This window comes from Venturia canescens, chromosome 1 (genome assembly GCF_019457755.1).
Source record: "Venturia canescens isolate UGA chromosome 1, ASM1945775v1, whole genome shotgun sequence".
NCBI classification, from domain to species: domain Eukaryota; kingdom Metazoa; phylum Arthropoda; class Insecta; order Hymenoptera; family Ichneumonidae; genus Venturia; species Venturia canescens.
The window spans coordinates 24,429,902-24,452,573 of NC_057421.1; the positions used below are offsets into that span (position 1 = coordinate 24,429,902).

The 22,672-nt window shown below is 37.7% G+C and overlaps 1 protein-coding gene across 4 annotated transcripts in view; it reads left to right on the forward strand.

Annotated features, from left to right (window-relative positions):
• LOC122419042 (disintegrin and metalloproteinase domain-containing protein 10-like) overlaps positions 1 to 22,672 on the forward strand; it is a 104,057-nt gene that overhangs the window by 52,319 nt on the left and 29,066 nt on the right. For all 4 annotated transcript variants that reach the window (XM_043433284.1, XM_043433285.1, XM_043433286.1 and 1 more), the window contains exons 5-7: positions 17,936 to 18,230; positions 19,086 to 19,244; positions 19,708 to 19,892. In XM_043433284.1, the coding sequence (XP_043289219.1) occupies positions 17,936 to 18,230; positions 19,086 to 19,244; positions 19,708 to 19,892 (639 nt within the window). The remainder of the gene's footprint in view (positions 1 to 17,935; positions 18,231 to 19,085; positions 19,245 to 19,707; positions 19,893 to 22,672) is intronic.

Below are 22,672 nucleotides of genomic sequence, written 5' to 3' on the forward strand. Positions count from 1 at the left end.
CAATTAAGCAACGTTTCTTCGAGTACACTATTTTGTAATTAAACTGTCGAAATTATGATTCTTTGGTTAAAATTTACAAATTTAATGAGAACAAAGTTCATTGGTAAAAGCTCAAGGAAATATTTCATCAATGCAGTGAATAAATAATTAATTATTACTGAATCATGAGGCTTAAGCAAATTTGTAATTGATTAAATGAGATATCGAGGGTTGTTGTGGGTTTGTAACGCTAGCAGGTTGTTTGTCAGAGGTCTCGTACCGGATATATACGATGGTTCGAAATTGTGTGAGAACATCGTTATACTCAATGCCAGTATAGCATAGTACAACGACATCAAGCACTAGAACGACAAAGACGGAGACTATATGACGACATGATTACAATTTCCAAGCACGCAACCACCTCATGCTCCTGCGGATTACTTTTGCACGGGGTGGTCAGCCAAGCATGTACGTGAAAGTCGCTCGTACACTATCTCATCCTTCTTCTTTCTCCTCTTAAAACGAACCTCTCCTTAAAATCCTTTCTACACCCCCCGGTACACGCTTCCCCATCACATCTTCCACCACCCTCATGGTATCTCCTCGCAGAAAGGTTGGCCAGGGCAACACCGTGCATTTTAAAAAAGGCTTTGTCTCTTCTCGATCCAGCTGTGCAGCCCAACCGGGCTCGGACGATCTCGAGAAACTCTTCTTAGCAAAACCTGATTTCTTACGAAAATTTTGAAAAAAATATATGTCGCTCAGAAAAACCTGAGGAATCAGTTTTTAAAAAAGTAGTTCTACCGTATAGTTTTTCAGAAATTGCAGATTAAAGTTCTATGGTTTCTCCATCTGAACACATGGTAGTCGTCAAACAAAAAATGTGTATCGAAATAACTCGAGAACGGTTCTTACGATTTCGATTTTTTTAAAATACAGTGTTGGAGTATCTTCTGAATAAAAGATTTAAAAAAACATGATCTACCCTCTAGTTTTTGAGAAAAAAATGATTGTAATACAAATCGTATGAGAACTTGAGTGAGAGAATTTCAAGGATCGCGACGTGGCAACGCTGTCGCGTGAGACAAGCCACGATTATCACTATACTTTAGGACGCTGCGTTCGTCTCAAACAGCTGCCTGTGTGCAGCGTTGCCACGATTCAAGAGCTTCTGAGCGTTCATCTGTGTGCTCGTATATGTGCACTAGCAGGGGCGTATGTAAAAGAAAAAATATAAAAATTCCAAAATCACGAACAATTATGAAATTTTAGTAAAATATCGCAACCATATATTTTTTCACCCATCATTAACGATAATTTGAATGATTTTTGGAACATATTTCACAACGAATAATGTTCACACAGGCAGGGGGTTGCACCCTATTTTTTATACGGCACTTAGCTATCGAACTACCTTAAGATTGCTTTCGGTTTTATTTTCGAATCACCCAGGAAAGTGCGATCAAATGGAATATGATAATTCAGAAATATATTTACTGCTGATGAAGGAAGTGTCAAGGTCCTCGGTCCAAAAGGTTCGAGAGTTTCCATATATCCGTTGCTACTTTAACTTGTTGCTATTTTCTTTGGAAGTTCCCAAGTACAATCAAACATTAAGAATCATGTTCACGAAAATACGAGAAATCCGTCCATGAAAAAAACTTAAATTTTTGATATTTTCGTCACTCCTAAAAACTCACTGTTGATAAAACTTTTGTTATTGAATTTCCCGCGCTATATATAAAAGCTTCATCATACTTTTCGTTCGCCACCCTCAATAATTCCTGTTCCATATGCTCTTCGTGGATAGCCCAACAATACAGTCAATGACTGAAAAGTTGTAAGTGATTTGTCATTCGGCATTATTTTGGTTTTTCCTAATTTCAAATTTGACTTTTCGCTTCCAAAAAATTACGTAAAATTTCAGTGTCAATTGGCTGTAATATCTGAGGGAAGGATTTATTAATTTACTTGCAGAGTTTTGTCCGAACGCGTCGCCAACTAAGAGTAAAAAAAAAACCTCGGGTAAAAAAACTCGGAAAATGTTGCAAGTTAAAGCGTCCGAATGTAATGAGAGCAAAACAGTTTCTTCATAATCAAAAACTTGCTACGATAAGAAGCAATTTACTGACAATCTCTCTGTAATTGCATTTCGAGTTCAAGAAGTCTTTAAAGCCACATCTGCTAAGAGACCTCAAGTTAAACGCTTCATTGCATTTAGGATAAGACTTCTCAAGCAAAAAGTGCTTTCATTTCCTGAAAATGAATTGTGCAATTAATCTTTTCCTTCATACCAAGAGACATTAATTTCACTGTAGGAAAAATGAAGAAACCTATCTCTTCCTTTTCTATGAAAATGATACAATATAAAACTGACACATAACGTAAAATCACTGATAAGAAAGAGACTCGAAAGCTAGTAAGAACAGAAATTCAATTCCTCGAAAATCTCCGTTCCAGTATTTTTTTATTTTTGAGAAAATCCAGCTCGAGCTATCATAATCCACTATCAAGAGATTCCGTTGTACCTTGATAAATCTACGGGCCCTCCCCTGTGCATAGCTTAAATATAATTAGCCTGTTCATAGCTTAAAGCTCCTCGCGATAAAAAAGAATAGTAATTAAAAAATATAAAACACAACTGCGTGAACGAATTTTTATCAAAAGTCTAACAAAACGTATAAAAGTTTGAGCCTTGTAATTACAAAACGATTAATTGATCAAGTCAGTCAAATGAAAAGCTAGGAAATAAGGAGTTTCAGCTTGACGGACGTGGATTGAGAGTTGGTTCGAATGAAACTGGAATGGTGCCCCACGCAAATGATACATAACCGCTATGCAGCGTGGGAAGGGCTCACAATCACGAACTACTAATTAATACGTGTATGTTGGTGAAGGAAGGCATATCAGGTAGAGCTTAAATTTACACGAAAATTTCAAAAACGTTTCAAGTTGACTATCCTCTTGAAAATATTCAAACCTCAGGACGTGGGACTTGACGTAATTTTTGTTTTTCGACCTAACAATATTGAAGAAAGAAAAAAAGTTACTCAGCAACTTTGGTCGATAACTCAATTATTCGATAAATAGAGCAGAATTCAAAGCAGAGGGAGGTTTCTTAAATGTAAAAAATGAGCCAATTCATTGTTTTAGAATTCTCTACTCTCCAAAAAAGCTTTTAAAAGCTCGAGGCTCATTCAAAAGTTTTGGGCGATCAAACGACGAAAAAAAGATGCATGAAAAATGTTTCATCACTTAATTATGATCTGCATGAGCCGTAATTAAGCTGAGAGGTAAGAGAGAGCTTTTACATAAGCAGAGCGCATATAAAATCTACGCGTTATACCAGAGAAAACGAGTGGATGCACAGTGGGATAGACTTGCGGCATTATATTCATAGAAGGCGATCCAAAATACATTTGGAAAGCTCGGAGACCAGGAACATGGAAAATCCTTATCAACAAACTCGCAACTCCTCCCTTTTGGACGTAACTCCTTTATCTCCTGCTGCAGTATTAATTAATAATTACGAATAAGCCCTAGAGTAATCCCCAGTTACTCTTGAAGCTCCGATTTTCTCCAGCCAGTCCCGATCCGCTATCTGTGAAAAATTAATGTCTCATTGATCGTGCACCCAAACAAAAAGGTTTTGAGAATACGCCCCTGCAAAATTTTGCAGTCCCACTAGCTTAAGGAAATGACTCTGACTTTTCAGTCGCTCTATGTATTCATAACACATTGCGTACGACGTTATTTAAGCGGAGCCTTGAGGTACGATCAAAGCTAACTTTACGACCGTACCCATCTTGCTTGAGAGAAACTGCAGCCTAATTAAAAGCGCCTTTGCTGCCTCGTTCCTTCGCAAACATGTCGATATTATTAAACATCTTTACGTACGGTGTCATGTTGTTCGCTAAAGTCGCATACAGTTGATTAAACAAGGGCTATACTCATATTCAAAAATCGTTGAAAAAAAATCTGGTCCAAAAAATTATCACGAGTTTATAGGGCCAGTGATGGGTACCAAACAACTTGTTCCCTCACGAATATGAAGTTGCAATAAATCATCGTAAATAATTATAGAATGTCATGCCAATGAGGTGAGAAAATATTCATGGTAATGTCACAGTAAAATTATCGAGGAACTTCAAGTTTCATAGAAATCATCTCGTCCAATAATTCAGTGATTAATGTTATGTTTGTATGTTTCTCGTGAGAAGATGGTATCGCACCATCTCGAAATCTTGTAAAGAAAATTGAAAAAAGCAATTTTCTGAAGTTTTTTTTTGGTTTCGTTTACAACAGTAAAATGAGCTGGACCCAGTCGAGTAATCTGATGGCAGCATAACGTGTCTAATCGTTACATTTTGTATCGAATAACTGTAAGCAGCCTCATACGGCAATGAAACTGTCTGCAAACTCCTTGGAAAGACTCTTATCACAATGTCTAGGCGGGCCAGCAGTCAGATTCTGTCGTGTCTGCTTTTCCACATCAATGAAAGTTGGCAGCAAAGTATTGATCTACTGTGAACTCTGTCGCAGAACGAGTCAAAGTCTGGAAAAGAAAATTACATCACTTCACGAAACTCTGATGGAGCGTAAAAATACCTTACACATGCTTACCGAAAATACAAATCTCAAGACATATTTGCATACAGGACTGTAGACAAACTTTTTTACAATCTTATCTTCGAAGTCGTTCAAATATTTTTTTTTTTTTTTAGTTCCTTATTTTTAAACGATTTTGCTTTTCGAAATTTGCTTTTTGCAATTCGTCAATCAATATCGAATGCAAGAACGGAAATTAAGGTAGTTCTTTCACGAAACGATTTTCTTAAGAAAATCTTGAAATTTACACAGAGTTTAAATGGGCTGTCGACTGATACGCATATCAAATTTTAAAAGGTTCGTCTTATTGGTTATTTAGATAAACGTGCTTAAATATGAAGAAAAATACGCAAGGTTATAGAGACTTTGCGTCAAAAATCGTTTATCTTTCCACATAACGAATGAACGCTTCTTACAAAGTTTATGAAAAAGTATACAGTAACAATGAAGTATATAATGAAGGTTTGGGATAAAATTCGAGACGATCGTCTTACTAGTAATAAAGATATATTACGTTATAGATTGAACGAAATTGGTAAAATAAGCATTCGTATAACCTCACATTTGCTTATTTCGGCATTTTGTTTCTTCTTGGCTTGGGCCATTCCTGTCATAGCCTTCTGTCTCTTTATCAACACTTTTCTCTTGATTAATTTTCCTTTGTGTTTTCCCTTTGCGTTCTCTAAAGCGATTTTTTACATAAAAAAACTAAGAGTATTGTAGCCAGGGACGGATGAAATTTTGGGTTCATCAGTCAGTGATAAATCTCTTGCTTGCTAATTAATTGCTTGTAATTTCATTCGCCAAAAGATGAAGAAATTTATTTATAATTTCGAATTGATAACTCTGACATTAATTTAGAGACCCATAAAATAAGACTCTCCGAGCATGATCTACCTTAACTCTCTCAACGGATTAAAAAAAGCGAGCTTTCCGAAATTAGTAATCGAAAAAGTGAATTAGTTATGAGTGTTATGAGTTAATTACATTAATAATTATGTAGTGTAAATTAACAATTTCCAACCACTTCTGATTGAGGGAGCTGTTAACGAAACAGTAATGATTTCCAGATCGGCATTTAATTCTAAAATACGTTTTTGAGCGATTCCAGCGTGCGGCTCGAACTTTAATGTAAACTTTTGCTGTGGTTGCGAGGCGAGCTGAGGGGACAGCCTTGCACATTTCTCTCGTGGTTCTCGTTAAATTAGTGTCAGTTCTCTTTTCCTTTGCACGGAAATGACTTTTCCGGTATGTTTATGACATACACGTGTACTCCAAATGTTTCTCCCTCAGTCCAGCAACTCTGAGCTGAACGAAGTAGATTAAAAGTAACAATTGTAGTGGCTGAGAGCGACTCTTACCCCGGTGAATGTTTACTTCTGTCCATTGCAGAAATAAAAGAAACTTCTTAGAAGCGAGAAAAATGGGAGCTGTAAAAATTTTAATTGCTCAACATTTCTCGGTCATACACCGCTCAACGTTTAGTCAATCCAATAATTTTTTTTTTTTTTTTTATTTATCGTCGGAGCTACGTTTCATGTTCTTCATGTATTCTCAGAATTCGGATAAGAAGATAACTCGAAGATGCAGTTTTGATCTCCCTTCGTTCCAACCCCCATTTAATGGAGCAGGTACAGCCACTCGTGTATGTTTCACCGATACCATTCATTGCATTCCTTTCCAGAATAATTCGATTTGTGAAATCGATTTTAGCTGCTTGAACAAAGCACAGATGCCGTACGTGTGCCCTACTCGCCTCATCCCCTTATCCTCTGCCTTCAATATTCCATCTTTAGTCTGTGTCACGAGCAAACAAAATGTTCTCTGAAATAAGTCGATTGTATCTTCTCCGGCGATCCCGCTTGTTCTATCTCTTTCTTTCGATCGAACAAGGGATTTTCGATCATTGGTGATAAAATGGAGAGGAATATCATCCGTGCTCGACGAGACAACATTCTCGTGTATCTCTACAGAGAGTCTGAAACATCATAAATGGGATGGGACGACCACGAAACGGAGAAAGCAATTTGCTCGGATGGTCCTTTCGAGGTATAATTCATAAAGAGCAATGACCCAGCCTCGGACCAAGTATTTCTTGTCTGAAAAACGTCGCGACTATATACGCGGACCAGCTGAGATTATCTTGTTGGGTTTCATGATTGAATGGGCCATCAGGACAATTTCAAATCGCTTTTCTCCATTCTACTTTTTTCATTTGTCTCAGTTTTTCGCAGAAAAATCTGAGACTAGTATCAATGAAATATTTTACAAGTGCTACGAAAGGAAAACAAAAACTGTGGAAGAGCAAACAGAAGCTAAAGAGATGGATGACACTGTGAGTTACAAAATGCATTATCAACATTGACAATATTGACACAGTTAAAATATAACTGCTGTAAAAGTTTTCTTTTTATATTTATTTATGGAGAATCGTAAATGACACGGAGGTTTCAATATACAAAGTCTTGAGAAAATTAAATGCGTTCGTTACTTATAAATCCGAGTCTTGTTTCGCCCTCGTGCGAAAGTTCTTTCATTCCATATCCATAAACTCACACACACGCCCCCATTCGTATCACGTCTCAGTTCTACATTAATAAATTCGATACATTCATTCGGAACAATTCATACTCCTCGAAATAACATTTTCTTTTGTTTATGGGAATAAATTACGTTTGACAAACAAAAAACTTATCTGAGAACGACGGAAATTGGAGTCCCACGTTGGCTCTTGCCCTGGGACTGGAGGAGTCGGCTTCGATGTAAAATTAACCGAGGGGTCTTCCTTCTATGGCGTCAATCAATTCGCCACGATCGATATATTGGCTTTCGAAGCAATTTTGAGCACGACAAGCCTCGTAGATCGCTCGACCAGCCTCGTAGACGTCCCAGAGCGAAGAGAGCGAGATTTCGGGAGTCCGCAGAATCCTCGTAACAGCCTCGGTGGGGGATAACAATGAAGAGGGGGTTAAATTCTCGTCTTACGTCGCATAAAATTCAGCGCGAAATATGAGTTGCGAAGACTTTCCCACTCGTTAGCTTACACTGCCTCTATCGGCCAGGTTTTCGACAGCTTCCCTCAGCCCCCGAGCAAATGCGATGCTATAGTCCATACAAAAAACAGTGCGGCTGTAGTAATAACTCTCTAGAGGAGTCTCGTAGAAATATATAGGAATAGCAAATGAAGCGACAGGAAGCGTGGAATTGAAATAATAAACTCGCAAAAATCCGAAAGTATATTACTAAAAGTACGACTAAAAAATGCGAGAAAAAATGTAATAATGTTATTTCCAAAATGTTCAGTCGCCGAGAGTCCATTGACATTGAGTACTGCCGTGTGACCCCGCTATTATCCTGAGCTGAAACTTTCAGTTTGGATTAAGGTAGTTCGATAGCTAAGTGCCGTATAAAAAATAGGGTGAAATTTGTTCCAAAAATCATTCAAATTATCGTTAATGACGGGTAAAAAAATATATGGTTACGATATTTTACTAAAATTTCACAATTGCTCGTGATTTTGGAAATTTTATATTTTTTCTTTTACATACGCCCCTGCTAGTGCACATATACAAGCATACAAATGAATGCTCAGAAGCTCTTGAATCGTAGCAACGCTGCACAAAGGCAGCTGTTTGAGACGAGTTCAGCGTCCTAAAGTATAGTGATAATCGTGGCTTGTCTCACGCGACAGCGTTGCCACGTCGCGATCCTTGAAATTCTCTCACTCAAGTTCTCATACGATTTGTATTATAATAATTTTTTTCTCAAAAACTAGAGGGTAGATCATGTTTTTTTAAATCTTTTCTTCAGAAGATACTCTAACACTATGTTTTTTAAAAATCGAAATCGTAAGAACCGTTCTTGAGTTATTTCGATACACAATTTTTGTTTGACGACTACCATGTGTCCAGATGGAGAAACTATAGAACTTTAAGCTGCAATTTCTGAAAAACTATACGGTAGAACTACTTTTTTTTAATCGATTCGTTAGATTTTTCTGCGCGCGACATATATTTTTTTCAAAATTTCCGTAAGAAATCAGGTTTTGCTGTTGAACAACCTCAAGAACTGTAGTAGTATTTTTGTACGCTCAATAATTACACATTCGTAAAAATTTTAGTCATATACTCACTATGCGACTTCTGATCCCTTCTTAATCGATATTCGTATAGAGTATAACATAAAAAATTCAAGTTATGCCAAAAGAATAATGCGGTCAATCGGTAGAACCGTTACGCCTGTAGAACTATACTTGGAAGTGGCAAACTCAGAGTCGCTCCGATCGACTCCTTCTGGGATCTGCAAAAAACGCGAATACATAAATATTCAAAAATAATCTGGGGAAAGGCAATAATTCTGACGGAGCAATCTTGAAAATAGCTGATTTGGAAGCCGAACGAATCTCGACCCACACGGTTTTCTTGTGCTCGCAAGAATATTTGGAATTCCTATAATAGGCCGAATTCATAAATGAACTATCGCTGATTATCAACTTAAGTGTCGCTGATATTGATTTTTATCGCACATACTCGAACTGCTAATATCTCCGACTGTTTCAAATACACAGAATTCTTGACAGGTCCACAGGAGGTTGGTTGAAACCTCGGATCGAAATACAGCATTGACGCAGTTATTTTTATTATGGATTCAACACAGCTTTTTATTTATTAACTGGAATTGACTGGAGGCCACTTTAACTTTCGTGGATGCGATGACCGGACATTCAAGTATCTCTTTACCAGGTTATTGAACATTTCTGGTCATATCGGGGAATAGTTTTAGGTCGCAATCAACCAAAATGGATTGAAGTTGATTGGGAATTTTTCTTTGTCGTTTTGAACAGTCCTCTCGATCCTAACTGTAGTTGTAAAGTCTAATTTTACTTTCAACAAAGCTTGGGAATTGTTATGACGCACCCTCTTGCGTAGTCCCTATTGCAATAAAAGCAGAGTTTCATTCAAAGAGTCGTTACATTTTTTCTCGCTAGGTATATGCAAAAATCTTTATTTTGCATTGTGTTGTGTGCGAGACAGCTTCATTTTTCTTCAGCGTCGATAAGGCGGAGTGGAAAATCGTTTGGATATAGAAAGTGTAGCCCACGTGAGCGGGTGCACAGTCCCATTATGAAAATGTGTACATTAAATCGAATAGGCACATTGCCTACTGCATTATAATGTGGCTCGATACCTCTCACGAACTCGTGGACCGATTACTATTACTTCCACTTCGCCACTTGCTTCGGGATGGATTTTGTAGCGGTGAAATAGAAAAATGTATCATATTTAATGTAGCGTTCATAACACTTTCATGGTTGAATATTCTCATATTTATCGGAAGTTAAATTGAACAAAATAATGATTTTCTCACGGAAGCAACGAGTGAAGAAAGTTGAAAGTTGAGAGTGCGAGGTCCTCCAACTAGCTAATTTTTTCCTTTTTGGGTTTAAAGACCCGTGAAATCTTTCAATATTTGGTCGATAAATCGAAGAAAAAAAACACGAATTTTCTGGAATTAACATATTCGTAATGCAATCTTAGTTTTTATGTAATAACAACTCCTTAAACGTACAAATGATAACGTGTAATATGCATACATCAATACACATGTGGTTCGCCTTATGTGTAGTCTGATGCGTAAATCACGACGTCGAATCTAATATCACGAACCGAGTGAGCAGAAAGAGAGATGAGAGGAGAGTCGGTGGAAATTGGAAAATCGTATTCGGAACGCCCTTTGCTGAAAGCGTTTCGTCGAAATATTTCATTCAGAGTGCTAGACTTTATTCGAAATGTCGACAGGATAGAGCCCCGCACAGATGTGTATTCCATCCACAGGACCTCTCCGCAGGACGCGTGCATTCTAGCATGGTATTTTTATCACGTCCCACTCTTGGAAAGCCGTTTTTAAGAAGCGTCGAAATATTATGTAATTTTTCATTCGTCGGATCATCTCTGATGCACTTGTTCTAACGCAGTATTTTCAAAAAGTTCTTTTCCTTTTTTATAATATTTATGTTTTCTCCGCTTTTTCAATGAAATGAGATGTACGCTCCTTAAAATTTCGTTTCCCTCAATTTTTTTAACAAAAAAATTAATTTCTCGCTCGCTTTCTGGGCTTATAAGTGAAAATTCCCATCATTACTTATAATACATTCGAAAATAGCTCGACGGTCGCTGGTCAATAAACTCGTGAGGGTGACAATTATGAAAATCTCGCTGTGCCTTGTGATATTTTGCACTAATGAATAATTAAAGTGCAGTATACCAGTAGCATGACTCAATATAAATTTGGGTACTTTTTAAACTAACGAAAATAAACTGTAAAAATTTTTTAAGTTTTATGATTCTTAGTAGTTGTTTTGGAGCGGTTCGAATGTTTCCGATCGCGTAGGATTCTAATTTTTTTTGGAATTATTAAATTGATGTTATCAACATTCCCTATTTAAACAGCCTTATTTAAATGCCTTATTTAAAACAGTTCTGCAAAAAGTCGAAGTCATTCCACGTTTTTTTCTGACGTAACGTCGTGAGAATTGTTAAATGAAATAAATCGCTCATTTCCGGGAGAGGAAAAAGGTAGCTGAAAGATTCATGAGGTTATTCTGTATAGAAGGTTGAGGAAAATGGGGTTGGAATTTGCAAAGTTCATATTCTTTACGCAGTTTTTTACGCAGCCTTTTTCTTCCCCTCGAGGCTTTTTTATCCTTTCCTTCTCAAACCTATTTTCACCTCTTCTCACGTCGAGCACTTTTACGTCAGTCCACATTCAGACCATTCGCAAAATGTCTTCGACGGGATAAAAGTAAAAAAGACGCAACTTTTGTCATTTTCACGTTCTTTTCCTCTCGGGTCTTGAAATTGGTGAAATATCGAAGGAATTGTAATTTCAGAGGGTGAATATCCTCTTTCGTTTCATCATTCTTTCGACTTTTGATGAATCAGTTTTTTCTCAGACTTTTTATTTCCTCGAATCAACTGCTGATTCCATTTTTTCCTTGCTTGTTTCAAAATAACGATTTTTTTTCAAAATTTCCTAAAGCCAAACTTCCAAGGTACAAACTTCATTCGATTTCACGAACGTCAAAACAAAATCATTGGCCCGCGACACACATGAACTTGGAAAATTTATTGAAAAATAAATGGCTTGTACGAAGACAGAAAATCGTTTAATATTCGTGCTGTTACTATTCCAGAATTCAACAGCAAATAATGAAAATTTCCATTACGATAATGGAGGCTGATAAAAGTAACATTTAAACTTCTCGGACCTTTAAGCGAATACTCGGACCATTATAGAAACTCGTTGAAGTATTCAACGAGATCAGGAATTCAACCGAACGAAATGTAGTTGAAAATTAAAAGGTTTAAAAACAGAAATGAAATATTTAAAAACAATGCATCTGAGAAATGTGCGTTTTGAAATAATGAAACTTGGAACCTCCAGTTAAAATCTCATAATTTCCTGTACAAAGTCTAGAAATAATTTGCGCAATGTTCCACGATTTTGAACAAACACGAATTCTTTCGAAAATACAATAAATTGCGAGAATCGATATTTTTTCGACCTTAGAAAAAAGCTTGTATTCCGGTCCTATATGTAGGAGTACACATCGCGAGGAGAAAGATACATTTTTTTTCTGATCACGTATAAAAACTCTGGGTTGTTGGAGGAATGTCTCGTCGGATCACGTTCGAGGGCTCTGCAACGTTTCACGATGCTGCCGTACGTTGTACATCGAATGTAGCAGTGTACTCTGAAAAACAGTATTTCCCGAGGAGAACGAGAGTGCTCTATGTCGAGGGTGGAAGCTCCGAAGCGATCAGTCGATACAAATTTCGAAGGTGGTGCAAGGGCATTTTCGACGCGAACTATTTTCAACTCTGTGTACTAAAAATTTTCGTGACTTTCAGACGAAATATTTCACCCTCTTATCGCATCGATCGTTCAATGGAACATGTTTCGCTATGTACCGATGCACTTGACGCCCTTCTCCGATTAAATCAATAATATAAAAGTTTCGATAAATAAATACGAAGAATGAAATAAGTATTGACAAATTAATAAAAGTCCCACTCTTCGATTCAACTACGATGCACATTAAAATCATATTTTTAGGCAGCACAGTTTATCGAAAATAATGATACGAGTGTAACCGTAACTTATTTTTCTGTAGTGAGCAATCACCCCGCTGCTTCCATGCTAAATTGCGGCCTCATTTGTACAAGCGTCGTACAAACTCATGCGAACCACATCCACGAATTTATTGTATATCCTATAAAATATGCATCGTTGCATTACCATGACTGCCAGTGGAACCGAAAATACTGAATTGCAAATACTATCTATCACTCACCTTTATTGCGACATAAATTAGCAATGGGAAATTACCAACTAATAATTGCGTGCTTGTTCACTGCCTGACAAATATTCGTCTGTTTACATATGAGCTGATCACTTCGAAGGGTCAACACTTTTATCATGCATGGTACAAAAGTTTCATACGGTTTAGCGATGAAACTTTTTTGAGAGCAACGACAAATAGGATAAATCGAGTTTGCGATGCATGAATTAGCATTTAATTTCTAACATCTTTGTCGAATTGCATGATTAACGAACCGTCAAGCGCGTGAGTTTAAAAATTCATTGAAAATCTTGGCTTAAAGTTTCATCGAGCACTTAAAATTTCGATGATTTACCGGTAAGCCCGGGACACCCTGTACTCGGGAGCCACTCCGAAGTTAATTAAAGCTATTTTTAATTTCTCGCTGCCCACTTAAATGGGTACCAATGCACGAAGCGATCCATTAGCCAGCCTCCCCCGTGTGTGTTTTAAACTTGTTCATTTTGCCTTTCAGTAAATGACTATTTAAAAGCCCACATATACTTTACATATGTGTACGCCGGACTACGGCGATTGGTAATGAGGCTTCTGGATTATTTAGACTCGCTTTATACCGCTGCCAACTGAGTGGCTGTCAGTTGACGCATATGATTTTCCCCACTTTCGATAATGTCCTGGATGATCCAGATGTCCGGAATTTGTTATTCAACATTCGTCTCTCTTTCGCAGAGCTCATAATTCGGATATCGTATGCATCAAGGCTCTTCATTATTCATTATCACTGTGCGGAGACTGTACGTTTGTCACTCAAGCTTCGTTGGATTCTTCATCCACGCGCGAAAAAAAATTCCAGTACAAACTAAATAAACTACTATGGTGCCATAGGAGTAAGGTTTTATATCGTAATATTTATTCATTCTTACGAACATGCGTAGTAATTTTTTGCGAAGCGAGAACTCGATGAAAATTGATGTGTGATGCCAGAACAAATATATCGGTGCACATGTACACCGATATATTATCGTACAAACGCGAATGAAATTCTGCTATTTGACATAGTAAATTTCTAATCAGCGCGAATGAAATTCTGCTATGTACGATAGCAAATTTCTAAACACTTCGGCGGTACTTGTGTTCGAGCTCCTCAAATTTTACTATGTTCAACTTTAAATTTTGACTGTGAAAATATTACTAACCATAGCAAAACGGCACAATAATTCTACTTTACAGTTCATTATCGAGTCGACATAAATTTTACAATGTTTCTTCAGTGGTGTACGTAGGAAAAAAAAAGCACGGTTTAAACCTTCGTCAGCGCAAAATACGCAATTTAAAAGTTTTTATTCGGAATTTACTTGGAAATTAGAATATATTTTTGGTAAAAACCTCCAAAACTAACGCGTCGTTTACCATTTTTTTCTCTCTATTCGAGCTCTTGGAATTTTACTATGCTCAACTATAAAATAAGCAATTGAGACATTTTCCTTTGGAAACGACATGAAAATTACAACGTTTTTGTTAAAAACCTCCAAAATGGGCGATATAGAACCCAAAAACTATGACGACAGAGAGTAATTCTTCCTATTTTTTTCTCTCCGTGCATCGTTTCGATTTCTCAATTTATATTATTGGAGTGACACACCCAACGGCTGTCCTGCAAGAGAATATCTTTCAATAACGAATTGAAAAATTGAGCATCAATCGATCGAAATAACTACAAAAGTATAGCTGAATCAATATCGATGTCTCCATTTTGTAGAATATTCAAAAGTCAATGCAATTTCCGATGGCAGTGCATTGAATTTAAATAGATTTCTATAGAATGCCCTAGATTGGATCGAATGTTGAATCCATCCCGATACAGATTCCCAGAACCACAATGGACGTTTCGCATAATAACCCTGAGTCCTGCTTCTTTAGCGCCCTCCTCATCGATCGGCCGAAGAAAGGGCTTCGGTGGCTTTTCACACTTCCGGTGATGTTCACTGTCGCGACAAGAGCGAAAGGGAGGGAGGCGTTCACAAAACGAAGGAGGGTTGGAGGGGGGGGGGGGGGGGGGGGGGTAAGAGGGTCGTTGGGAGTGAATAATGGCGGCATCGTGGAATATTGGAGATGGTAAACCTTTGGTATACTATACCGCGTCTGTTCAGGGGATTTGAGAGGCACCGGCTTCACGTTCAAAAATAAGAGAAATCAGGAACTAAGGCTAAATTGTGCGAAATATACTATGTACAATCCGCACACATCTATACGAAGGGTGTTTCGAATATCATTTCGAAGTTTACAGTAGAAAAAGTCCTGAGATAAAAATTTCGAGGGATCTCATATTTTTATTACGAATGGATACTTCGTCGTAAGTTGGTGACGAAGCGTTTGAAAGGAACAACTGGGTGATGAGATTTTTCTTTGCACATGGGAAAGCAGTTTTCGAATGCGTCTTTCTTACAATAATTCCATTTTTTTAGTTTCATTGATATCCTACGAGTCTTTACTGAACGTTTCCCTACGACGAGTCTGGGCTCCTCGGTCGTTCCGTCACAATGAAGGACAATCAGCACTCGGTTTTAAAGACTCTTCTCATCTTTCTATAATTCTGCAATGTTCCTTCATTCGTGGCCATCGGAATTGACTCTCCGGACACCCTGTATGGAGCTTGATACGTAAATATGTATATATTTCTACGGAGTAATAGGGGTTGCAAAAGGTTAGGCGAAAAGGAATTGAAGAAAACCTTGAAAAGAGACAATTCTGTGAGAAATGTGACATCTCGACCGACGACGCAGCATCACCGGTAGCAAGAGTGACTTCCCGCTCACAGAAAGAAAAAAAATAAAAATAACATAACGGCACAGAAAAGTTAGACCGTGAACTGACGCCTAGCGCAACAAAAATGCTACAGATTTTCACTGGCATAACATTCGTCTTTATGTACAGCAGGACCATGAAATACAACTGATGAGGTCTTTTTATGATGTTTCTTTCACCATTAGGGAGCATACGAAGCATGCGTTTTATTTGACTTTTTGTGCACTCCGACAAATTGCAATAGTCGCAATAACCGTTGGAGCCAACAACTCTCAAACGCGGTTGTCAAAAAAACATTTCAACCGGACATTCCAGTTCATTTATTCTGAATGTCATCATCAAGAATCTTTTCGTAGGGATTTTATGGTCAGTATTCGATTCTATGAACAGATTTACGAACCTGCACGAAATAGATTTTTTCAGGTTTCGGAATACACTCGATTTTTGACATTAATAAATTCATAAGCTGCTTTTCATTATTATAAATAATGATGAACGGTTCTTAGAGCTCACGAAGATAAAATATTCGTTCGAAAAACTATGAAAAAATCCGATAACACTGAAAATTTCTGCGCTACTTTTCGATAGTGGAACATCGATTCCAGAAATAATTCGCGATTCTCCAGAACGAAAATAACCGAGTCACTTCACATCGATTTTAAAATACCAACGTTGCTTTTCAAGCCAGAAGTTCGATAAAAATTCTCCAGGCAATAACTCTGCTTTTGAGACTTCTCAGTGCTATTTTACTTCCGCTTCACGCATTCATATATTTGCTTCCCCTCCTGAGATCAAACAAGATGTATCCAATCGTCATTCTTTCTATCGATTATTGGCATGGGAGTTAATCACACTCTGGTTGGGCATTGAGTTCGCCTTTGCTCGAACGGTGATCGCCAAAGGCTTCTCTGAATTGTGATACAAACGTATGCATTGTGAGGTACAAGCGACGAGAACGCAGTACCTTTCGATTTAAGATCAAATTCCATATCGAATAATCTGTAGTTGTTGAATCAAAACTATTTTGAAAAAGCTGTCGATTTTCATTTTCCAAATCCTATTTTCAACAATTTCAGATACGAAAAACTTTTCATTCTTTTTATTTTCAGACAAAATTATATCTCAAGTCCACTGTTGACTTTTTTTTTGTTATTTATGACTTGAATTTATCAACTTTACACCTTGCCAAGATTCCAAAAGAATGATCTAATTCGTAAATTTGTTATCGTCGTCAGACTCGCATCATAAAAGATCCTTTTCGCCTCTAGCAGAGCCAGCTGGAGTTGCAAAACGATGCCAGACAGAAAAATATTAAAAATTAATCATCGATTCTACAGTACTTTATACATTGATTGATTGGAATATTGAATGAATTTCTACGACTCTATAATTCTGCAACCCAAATATTCATCTGTTACTGAACGATTCAAACGTCAGTGGCTGCCAACCAGCAGTTAGTTTTTACGACCGTCAACTCATCGGCAGTGCATATTTTAGATCGATCAGTTTTTCCAAATATACTTCACGGCTTCTCGACAATAAAGAATTCTGGTCCTCTAATTTTATACGTTTTCGCGACTCGTCAAAAGCGAATTTACGCTGTCATCAGTATTCCAACGGAAAAGCTGTCGTTGGGATGTTTCAGGCGACCGGAATAAAAACTCCACAGTCATAATTTTACTTGCACTTTAATACGAGACCCAGGCTACGTGTAGAGTCATAGCGAACCAACAGGAATCGCTGAAAAGCGGTGACAAAATTGCAATTTCATGCGTTACTTATGAACTTCATATAATCTCGACTTACGAACTTTACACAAGAGAGTTTACCGCATATATAAAACAAAATGAAAAAATATGAAATGCTACAGCGAATGAAAACACATTATTCTCCACCCAAAAACACTCTTTTATCTCCTTCAACAATTTATTCATAATTCAATTGTTTTAACTTTTTAACTCACCATTTCGGTGAATCATATACGTTGGAATATCGAACGTTGGATGAAACAGTGCCACCCAAATGTTCAGTGTACACGAGAACCGAAGAGATTGGAGAATACGAGAAGAGAAAAAAATAATCTCAACTGCTCGATTCGTTTCTCTCTTTTTCGTCCTTTCTCTCTTTTTTCTGTTTCTCCATGTCTATCATTTTCTCTCATTCTCGTATCGATTTGACGCAAACCCGTTTCTATTACAGATGATGAGAATTCGTCGGTACACGGTATCGTGACGTCGGATGGGTTGTTCGATGGTACGGTGATCACAGCGTCGGGGGATGAAATTTACATTGAACCAACGAGGAGGTTTGTGCCATTGAAGCAACGGGACACGAACGACGACGAGGATCACGAACGACATGACAACCAAGTGATCTCTCATCACACGATCGCGTACCGATCGATCGACGTTGCTAGACCTCCTTGTGACGAGAAATCGTGCAACATCGAGATTACCTCCGAAATCAAACATCCCCTCGATTTTGACAGTCGAGAGTAAGTCGATGAGTCACACTAATTAACTATTAACCAGCAAATGGGAAGGAAAAAGTGTCTTTTGCCAAATCAAACCAAGACAAACTGTCCTTTGATTTAGTCGATATTTTGATTGAGCAAAAGAATTTTCGACTTTCCATTCTTGTTTGAATAAAGCAGCAGAATTGATCATTTCTGTAGATGGTTTTGTCAAAATCCGATGAGTTTCATAGATTTTTCACATTTCTTCAAATAAACAAACCACACGGGGAAAACGTGGCCGAAAATTCTAGAGGAAAGTACTAAGAATAGTATAGTATCTCGGGAACAGCATATATGTACGGGATTGCAGCATTAATTCGAAGCACAATAATAAGTTCTATCCACCATAGTAAAAAGACCAATTCTCAAACCTTTTATTCAAAAAACTCAAGAGTCTTTTTCTCTATAACCATAATAAAAAATGTTTTCAGTCACTTCAAATGTTTATATTGTAAAATAGGCTCGGGCAACCCTCTCAAACGTATTCGGTGTATATTCGTGTATTCATCATAGAATTTACTATGCTGACAGTTCAAATTTGTGATTTACAACACATTTCCACTTATCAGTAAGTGCTACTCGAAAACAAAATGGAATATAGTTTTCAAGTGCATCACTCTTTGCTATCCATATAAAGCTGTTTAGAATTCAAGGGACGAAAAATAGCAAAATTTAAAAAATCCCATGCTGTTTGTCGGTGGCTAAATACTTTGAAAATTCTTGGAAAATAATATATATTCCTCGCTATTGAAAATTTCAAAATGAATTCGTTTTCTCCGTGCACTTTACGACAGCCATTGTTCATTAAAATAGTAACTTGATATTAATTCGTAGATCAAACAGCGTCCGAGGCTATTATAAAAGAAATATGTCGAGTTTGCCACAGCAACGTATACACGATACAAGGAATCCACCGACGCCAGGATTTTATCCAAAAGATGCGAGAAAAAAAGATCCGAGCGCGAGTTCTCACAATCTCGAGCTCCTTGACAGGTGAGTCCTCATCATTATTTTCCATTATATTTGAGAAGATAAGGCTTCGATGACGTTTAATTAAGCCAGAATCCTATCGGGTAAATTTCATAACGCAGCAACCAAACAGTGTTGATGCATCAAAACGAATTAAAAAACTCTGAAATCCAATGGACTTATTCCTACCGTCCAAATATCGTTGACCTCGTTTCCAACTCGATTTCTCATTTTCGTGCAATAACCGAATTAGCCTTTCACATTTTTCGTAAAATTGGAAACAGAAGGATCTTTAGCTGATGCAGCAAAAAAATAGAGTAACTAGAATTTGCACGTACACGGATCATAAATTTTCACGATCGACAAATTTATCCGTAGAAAGATAAACGGTCTGAATTTCGAAACGAGAATTCATAATCTTTTTTGAGGGATCGCAAAGCTTCGGGTAGGAGATGTCAAAATCAACATGAAACATTACCTTCTTCAGACTCTACCGGGAAAGATATTCCAGAGTATTGAAACGGCGTACTTCCGTGGATCCGAAGAAAACCACTTGTATGCTCTATCTTCAAGCAGATCACACGTTCTTCGATCACTACAAATCTGAGGAAGCTTGCATCGAGGTCATGACGCGTCACGTACAGCGAGTGAATTCTATTTACCGTCATACAGGTGAGAAGAGAGCTAGATTGTTCATTGGAAAAATAATTATCTTCATGGTTCATCGATGCCATTTTTGGAGGAGCTTCTCAAATCAGTTTGGATATACTTAGTGAAACGAATTTTGCTGTTTCATTGTATCAGTTTGCTCTGGAAATCAAACTCAATTGGTGGGTTCATATCGAAAAATGGAAAGCAAAAATATGCGGAGGAGAATTCACGAAAGTCGACTGAAGTAGTTTAAGGTAGAAGGGTACCTCTTTTGCGAGGAAGGCGACGAGAGGGGGACTTTTATGCTTTAACATGGAAAGCCTCTCGTCTTACCAACTGCACGTGAATTTAGTTTCTGGCTTTCAATTTACATGAAAAAATGATAATAGTTTACGTTTTGATGAAAAAATAATGTTCCCTATTTTGGCGACGAAAAGTTTCTCGTTATTTATATTTCAAAATATCGAACATTTGCTTTGGCAGCAGCAATGCAGGGTTATGGTTTTCGTTTTTGACTGTTGGCCGCTCTGTTCAAGCTCGAGGGCAAGCTGTAAGTCGCACTCTTTATACATAGCTATACGATAGTGCGCTGAGCGAGGCGACGTTGCCGCGGTCGAAGCTGTGTCCGCCAGGAGAGAGAGACAAACTTCGTTTATTAATTTTCTCTTGCACATTGCAGATAAACGGTACGGTGAAATCACTGCAAATTTCGCGAGAGTTATCTTGACAGTTGGTTCATATAGTAGTGTTCGTTTCGTCAAAAAGTGGCTTCTTTAACAGTAGTTTTTCAATGTTTTTTTGCGTTTTTTAACGCTCCTCCATAAGATCCAATGTAAAAAACTAATTCAATTTTCTCAGAAACGGTGTGGTCAAACCCATTAAAATCTCGCGAGTTTACATACTTTCGAACGTATCTACCAATTTGCATAAAAATTCCTCTTTTTTGATATATGCTACTGTTCCACTTTAAGTGAAATTTATATCTCCACTTGATTTTCAAAAATGAATAACTGAGGCTGGTTGAAGTGTGCTTTGTCGACGGATTAACCCACAAATTTCCTGTTTATACAAAATAGATAAAATAATGCAACTCTAGTAATTGTTATTCTCGTACCCTCCAGTTGTAATCTTTTCCAATATGATTAGCTTCATTATCTGAAGTTCGCCGTTGGCGTCCTTTCACAGAAACTCGAGATAATTCATCCCTGCTCTTTTTCTCACAATTTCGTTTCGTGCGCGCGCGAGCATGTGTGTGTGTGTGTGTGTGTGTATTTTTTCGAGACGCGAAACTCACGATAACACAAAACAAAAGGGTAGGAGATAAAAAGCGAGCACACGATCGTCTCGTTTGGACGTCACGAGCGAAAGCTCGACGGATCGTAAATTTCACGTGAAATTTGACTCCGAACTGCCTAGTACAGGGTTTACCTACTTTTCCCATCCAAGTCCGTCATCTCCGCCGACCCAGCCCTGAACCAACACGGGAGTTCGTAAAATCTCTCGCGTGTTTCTTATCTATCATCTCGGGTGTCCGGTCGTGCGAACTCAACTATACATATATGGAATTGCGCAAGCATATGTGTGCGCCCGCGCGCGCGCGTGTGTGTGTGTGTGTGTGCGTGCGTGGAAATTTTGTGAAAGCATATGCATGAGGTATGTGGATTTTGGAAAGACGTGACCGGAGCCATAGACATTTTTTGTCCTCTTATCATTTGATGGATTTCTGAGTATAAACCCACTTAAAACGATTCAATCCGAGAATTTTCCTCCCCGTGTATATTCGAGTTCAAAAATTATTTATCAAAGCCCTTTTAATCGCTTTTATTTCGCACACTCCATCGCTTCTCTCGGCCTCGGGAATTTCTATTTTACTTCAACAGTAACGGCGACACACAATTGAAAGAGAGAATTTTGGAAAGTGATTGACACCCGACCCTATTATCGCACTTGAACTGACCAGTGAGATGTATTTTTTTTCTTATATTTCCTCAAGTCGACAGGATTCGAGATAAAAGTTTTAGCTCACTCTTCTTCTCATCTTTTTCTATTTTTCTTTCCCTTATTCCGATGAATGAAATGACAGGTTCTTGTCTATTTCATTATTTTTATGTCTTTACGCCCCTTTCATATTTTCGACGTGACGTCCATTCGTTTCTCTCCACATTTATTTTCATCTTGTTCGCTTCTCCTCTTCTTAAATGTCGTTCAACTTTTAAACTGTCGGCTCACTAAAGTTTCTACCACGATTCAATTGCTTAATCGACGTAATTCCATTCAAATTGTCAAAACGAAAACTCAATATAATAATTAAAAAAAGCTCCAATTTTTACAAGACTAATGAAAAAGAACTACTATTTTGGGTTTGACGTGATCCCTCAGAAGTTTTGTTCTCGCAGTCGATCCTTATTCGACAAATTTCAGAGTATAAAGATACATAAATATAGATGATATCGCATTAGCGAAAGCACATTATCTCTCACGAAAATCCTTGAAATATTCACTCGAAGCGAAAGTTGTCTGCTTTTATATCCTTTATTCGTATATGCGATGTCCTGTCACGTTCTCATACGTGTTTGCTAAGAGCATTTGTTAATTGTATTCGTATGCAAGCTTGCGTGCAATTAACGGGTGTTATGCAGCCGAGTTTGTTCGGAATTTCAATTAGTTGTTCGCCCTCTGGCCGAATCTTTTAAGTTGATTTCGAAACTCTGATTACACACCCTGTGGAAGCTTAATCTCAACTTCAAACGTCTAATCATAAGTGGATTTCACTCGAACGGAGATGTTTTTGCATTGAATCG